Source organism: Lathyrus oleraceus, chromosome 6 (assembly GCF_024323335.1).
Source record: "Lathyrus oleraceus cultivar Zhongwan6 chromosome 6, CAAS_Psat_ZW6_1.0, whole genome shotgun sequence".
Lineage (NCBI taxonomy): Eukaryota > Viridiplantae > Streptophyta > Magnoliopsida > Fabales > Fabaceae > Lathyrus > Lathyrus oleraceus.
Genome location: NC_066584.1, coordinates 418564458 through 418571171, shown reverse-complemented (window position 1 = coordinate 418571171; position 6714 = coordinate 418564458). Strand labels below are relative to the sequence as shown.

The following is a 6714-nucleotide window of genomic DNA, read 5'->3' as shown; positions in this document are numbered from 1 at the left end:
AACCAATCAATAATTACAAATCAATTTAATGAAGAATTATTTCTTGCGCATGTGGGATTGTTCATCTATGTCCAAAGATGGAAACCCTAATGGTCATTGCAAGTAGACCTTGTTTCTATTTAAGAAGGAGCTCTCCGTTGTAAATACTCAGACCTTGAGAATTAAGCAAGGCGTGTTTATTTGTTTGAGTAATCTATTTTGTGTTATCATACTCTATTTGTAAGTCTTATTATTATGTTAAGGAATATAGTACCGTAAGTTGTAATTCACACCATCATTCTTAATCTATTGTAATTGTCCATATACTTGGGAGAGTGTTTGAGAGAAAGTGAGAGGGATTTCATAGTCAGGGGGAGTCTTGAATAGAAATTCATAGGTAATATTAGGAAAAGCGGCATTGAACTAGAAAAGTTCAAATTTGACAAATTTGTACTTTTGACTATTAAGAGGGAATTTTCTTTCTTAATTAACTCCCTCTAAACGTAGGTGGTTTTGCACCGAACTAGATTACCAATTACTGTGTCATTTTTCTCATTGTTATTATTTTACATATTACGTACTAACTTTGTCATACACATTGTTACGACATTGTGTCTGACATCTTGACATTCAACAAACAGAATTATAAACAATATATGTGTAAATTCACAAGAATATACATTGAGGTGCATTTGACTCTTTTTATTGTTAGTCGATTATAGTTTTAGGTCAGGTGATTATATGAAATATGGAGATACCAATGTTTGATTTCAACTTTGGCATTCAAAACATCTTCTTTTTAAAAATATACAAGAAATTCGTCCTCAATTTATGAGGTTGAATATCAAGGACATATGTCTTAATGGTTAAAATATCGTTGTAGACTTAAATCTTTTACTGCCCTCAAACAATTACTACTACTTCAAACTTTTGTTATTTTAGGTTGCATTGGTTGTCATTTATGCATAATTATTATTATTGTGACGATCATTGGAATTGGATATGAAAATTACCTATTTGACAGGTTTGGCATAACTCCCTTCCAGGCAAGTTTGTCTTGCAAAGTCAAAGTGTTAATGTTTCTCCTACATAACCTTAGTTGGAAATATCAAAACTATTATCAATTGCTTGCTACTTTGACGGCCAGTTGTGTCTATTAAATGTGGGTGTGACTTTCCGGATATTCCTACAAGATTTTGATAATATGAACTTCTTAAATTCTATAAAAAAATATGACTGTCGAGACATGTAACATGGCTCATATTAAATGGAGTTCTACTCTTTCTTGTGCCGCGGACTTCAAATAAATCATGTGTTTTGTCTGACTCCCTCCATGACGTTTAGTTAGTAGCGAACAAAACAAGTAATTATGAATGATTTTCTTTCTTGCTCTTTTTTTTTCTTCATTTCAGCTGCGTTTATAGTATTCTTTTTTGCACTGTAAATTCTTTATCATGTGCAAAAAGTTCTGTCAGAATGAATGAAATACCATACCATAACACTATGCTACCATTCTGACAAAACAGAAAGCTCCTATCAAACCTAATTACATAATAATGAAATAAAGAAGTAAAAAAAAATATATATATATTAATTATAAAAAATCTAGACACCACCACAAGGCACACAACACCACTTTGCAAGTTGGTCAAAAAACCACTCAATATGACTTAAGTGGTCCTCCTCAACAGGAGAAGGAGCTGGCAGTGGTAGCTCGTCGGGCAGCTGGCGATGAAACGCGTCAACTGCAGCAGCAACGCCGTCTTCATTCTCTATCAACTTAGCAACTTCCATCGCCCGAGACTTCACCTGAGACACGTTAACAGTCAAAATTATTATTGGTTTCGCAATGAGAAAGGTCTTTTGATGGTTATAAATCTACCTCTGGCTGGAGCATGAATTTTATAGCGTTTGATAAATTCTCAACATTGAGCTCATATATTGGAATTGGTTCTGGTCCCAACTCTTTCTGATGTATTCTATCTCCCCAAAAGAATTGATCTCCAAAGAATGGAACTATTGTTGTTGGACACTGCAAATTAACGGTTAACGACATTTAAAGATCGTGTCATTGCTACATCATTATCAAAAATAAAAACATTTCAGTGAAGATCTATTGAATAGTAATTACCCCGGCTTTTAATCCTGTAGCGGTGGTTCCGGCTCCACCATGATGCACCTGCAATTTCACACCTAGATTTGAGTGAACTTTCGACCAGAACCGCTGTGACCCCTCCAAATCATTTTTTTTCTTTACCAAATAATCACACAAGAAAGCATAAATTGAAACTAACCACAGCAGAGCATTGAGGAAACAGCCAATCATGAGGACATTCCTCGAGAAGGAAAACGTCGTCAGAAATTTCTGCCACTGCATAGTTGAAAACAAGCGCAAGTGAAACTAATGTCAATCTCCTAAAATGCACATAACAAACTGTAAAATCTTCTCAATGTGCATCATAAGTCAAATCATGAAATATGTTTATCAATTCTTAAACTTAAGACCATCAAAATGCTGAAAATTTAACAATAGAGTTAATGACAAAAAACAAGTAGAATTTATTTTTGAATAGAACACTTACAATTTCCTAGATTACCCCAACCTCGGTCAATAATTCCTCGTTGTTCTGTCTCTTTTAGTGCCTCCAATATAACATCTGTTGTTAGTTTAGGATCTTCAAGAGGCTGACATAAGTAAATAAAATTTCCTTAAGATGACTTTAAAAAAACATTCTAAAATGTTTTTAATTTTCTCATGACAACAACTTTATATTCACTATCTTACAAGTATACCCGAAACCGATATTCAAGACAATATATATATCATTGCACTGTTTGTATTACCATACCATGCTTCCAAATCCAAAATATAAAGGAGGTGGTCCTTTCTTAATCCATTGAACAAAATCTTCCCGTGGTTGATACTTCGACCCAAGCCTCAAGAAACAGTAACCGACAACATCAACTAAAGAGCCCCAGTCTGCAAGTTAATAAAAATGTCATTATCTTCAAGGACCAATTCTTCTAAACTTAAGCTGTTTAATGGAGGCCCGTGATTGATATTATATCTTATCATGTTCAAAAAGTTATATTATCGCCACAAATAAGCTTATGGGAGGATATCGTACGATGCAATTAATAACTGTGTCCTTGTTCATACCATTTGGTTTCGGAACAAGATGAGGACTCCACATATAGGCCGTTGGTAAATGAGATATTGATCCACGATACATGCTGAAGTATGCAATAGGAGGAAGCTTCAACGTTCTTTTCCTGAAGTCGTTAATGATTCCTCGCATTCCCCACCATATAAGTAGATCCACAATTATATAAGACAGCTGGAAATGGCAGGGAAATATAGGTAAGTTGGTAAGAAAGTCCAGCAAGTATTCATAAAAATATAAAAATCAGATTACGAAATATTGGTTCGGCGAAGGACATACCCAATAACCAGCCCCTTGAGGAACGCGTGCCAAAGGGTGGGGAAACGCATAGGTTGGCCTGCGTATTTAATAATAAGAAAATGTAACAGAATTCAGTTTGTAGTCTTAACTAAAACATTTTAGTACTGCATGAATATTATTCAAGACTAAGAAAATAACTTATGTCTTGTTATGAAAAATTATATGTGAATAAGCTATTATAACAGATTAAACTCACGTCCATGGCATGGTGAAGAAGATGTGAATAGGCACCCCAAGGGCTTCAGCAACATGTACATGCCCTGCAAGCCGGAATCAACGATATGATTCTCTCTATAAGAAACAATGTGCTTGGCAAACTTGCAAAGCATGACAATATGATTATCATGTTACAATAAAATAACTATTGGCACTTAATCCTTGAAAGAAAATCAATTATAAGAAGATAGGGAATTGAGAAATATGAATACGCAATGGGGGTGGCAAATGGGCATGCCCGCCCCGCAAAAAAACGGGGTGGGGCGGGCGGGCATTGTTGACGGCGCGGGCGTAAAACCTTGGCCCGCCCAACGAAAAAATGAGGGCGGGTCCGCAACTGCTAAAAATTATGCTAATGCCTTCGCCCGCAATAAACGGGGCATGGCGGCACATTAGAGGGTGCGTGCGTAAAATCTTGGCCCACCCCACGAAAAAGTGCGGGAAAAACGAGCATTTCCCAGCGGGGCAGGTCTGTTTTGCCACCCCTAAATACAATAATCTTCTAATCACTCACCATATGCAGGAGGGTTGGCAATAATAGCCTGAGCTGTGAAGGGAATGCCAGTTTCTGAATCAGGTGCTGTGCAAGCTGGAAGAAGAGAATCAATTATGGCCTTCAGCTGCTTTCTTTGGATCGATATTTCCGTCGTACCAGAAGGGATCAAACCTTTATTCCTTGCCATATCTATCATTTAAACAACTCATTTAGTCTATCAGAAGATGCATATATAATGAGTTGGATAGAAATGGAATATGGTCAAAACAAAATATGTTTTTGTTTCAATATGTTACACACAAAGTACAAATATACCGAAATATAAACTAACAGATACTAACAAAATTATTAAAAGGAACCTCTTACATCCTGCCAATACCCGAGGATCACCACCGAGAGGGTGGAAATTTACACCAGCGGATCTTACAAATGTCTTGAAATTAGCATGAGTTGCTATCCTAACACGATGACCATACTCCTGCAAGTACAAACTCAAAATTCACATAACCGATTTTTATTAGTAAGGAAAAATTATCTCGTGCACAGAAATATAATTTTTAGCTGTCGGGAAAGTACGCAATAACAAAAAGCATAACTATTTTACCACACACTTTTCTCATGTAGATTAATATGAACTGAAATGAAATACTCAAACATGCCTGAAGTCTCTTTGCAATGGCAACAAAAGGTTGTACATCTCCTCTAGTTCCAACCACAAGTATGACAATTTGTAACCGCGGAACTGATTTTTTTGAATCAGAAATAATAAAACTTCCACTCATTGTTGACTCTTCATAAGACTGAAGCTCTAACAACTCTGAAGCAACACTAGCACTCCTTTCCAAATCAACTTCAACAGTCCCATCTTTTTGTATCTTCACTAGGTTAGCTATCAGTTTTTCCTAAGAAGCAAAACAATGAAGTGTCATCAAACAATACCGGCCACAACAGGAAGTTATAGCTTACTCCAATCGGAACAAACAAACACAAGCACAACTTTGAAATTTCAGATTATCGACAACCAATAAAACATGCATATACCCACCTTTTCATGCTCTGACAGTCTGTCCAATATTAGGTCATGCCTTCGAAGCGCTCTCTTTTCTGTCATTGACCTAGAAATCATAATCTCATCTTCAGCCATTAGTAAATTTCTCTCAGTTCCACTAGTTGTTGTGATGCAATGTTCCAAACCTTCATGAACATAATATAATAAACCAAACATATTGAATCAATCTCTTAACATAGGCAAGTTAGAAACAACAGCCCTTGAGGACAAAACCAATAGCAATTAACCAAAGAACGAAGTAAGCACACACCTAATTCACCGAAACTATACACAATACTAACACACGCCTAGACGTCACAAACTCGACGATACATCGTATTTCACAATCACCAATTGCCTAAAATCATGAAAGAATAAACTAATATAGATAAAGCAAATGAGCACAAACCTATGTGTGGCAAAGAAGTAGCTTCCGATTCCGATGATTGGTGTCCGAAATTCGCCTTCGAATCCTCTTCCATCTTAGAAGAAACTGAATCATCAACTTCTTGAGACATAACTTCCTCTCTAACACTAACCAACTCATCATCATTCATTTGTCTGAAACCCTTTTTTTCTTCTAACACTTGTTTGCACAAATGCTCAATCCCATTACAACCCATAACAGAAATCAGTATTTTCAATTCTCAGCTGCAGAATCATTTGTTAAAGCTGTCCACAAGCTGAGATAGAAACAAAATCACAAATTTCTTGAAATTGGAATCTGATTCTGAACAGTAGCAATTCCCTTAACACAAATAGTCCTAATCACATGGCAACCAAAACAAACCAATTTACTGATCCACACAGTAAAGAAAAAAGTACAACTAACTATCCAACAGTCATTCAAAACACGAAGAATGTTTGGTGAACTGAAAATTCAAACCTTCTAAAAATTTTCAACTCTAACCTTACAACACAATTGAAGTATGAAGATGTAATACTAGTTACTGTTGAAATCAATAGCAGAAAAGAAAACAGCAAAAATAAAATTGAATTGTTTAAGGTTTATGTCGACAATAACATTGAATTTGAAGAGTTCGGAATGGTAGTTGCTTGCTTCCGACAAAACAGTGTCTAAAATGGGTTAACACTTAACCACAAATTCAACTATAGAATCACTTACGGTGCAAATATTTCACAATTTTTTTCTTCATTTTTTTTTTTGAACAATATTCATCATTGTTTAATAAATAAATATCTATAAATGAATAAGTGGTATTGAATTTATTTTTTAAAAGAATCAATTTTGTCTTTAATTTATTTTTGTTATTAGTCGATAGGTGTCTAATAAAGTCAATGACCAAAATGGTTATTTGTACCTTTATTAATCTTTAGGGTTTCAATAAAAAGAAATTAGAATGCTTGTCAATTTTAAGAGAAAATTAATAGAAATATAAACATCGATTATTACTCAATGGATTAGATTTAGCTGTTAACCTATCACAATACAATAGATTAAGATTCAAATATAAAAAAATATATATAAGGTGATGATAACCGGTTATTCA

General features: G+C 35.0%; 1 protein-coding gene across 1 annotated transcript; it reads right to left on the bottom strand.

Moving 5' to 3' along the window:
- Nucleotides 1-1343: 1343 nt before the first annotated feature.
- Nucleotides 1344-6327, bottom strand: LOC127093341 (sterol 3-beta-glucosyltransferase UGT80B1). The gene is made up of 14 exons (XM_051032255.1): nt 5613-6327; nt 5201-5349; nt 4815-5057; nt 4522-4633; nt 4174-4344; nt 3640-3703; nt 3423-3480; nt 3140-3317; nt 2829-2959; nt 2562-2664; nt 2274-2350; nt 2111-2158; nt 1862-2011; nt 1344-1788 (listed from the first exon to the last, which is right to left on the bottom strand). Exons 1-14 carry the CDS (start codon nt 5824-5826, stop codon nt 1585-1587), a joined length of 1902 nt encoding a protein of 633 aa, XP_050888212.1. The 5' UTR covers nt 5827-6327; the 3' UTR covers nt 1344-1584.
- Between the last annotated feature and the right edge of the window lie 387 nt (nt 6328-6714).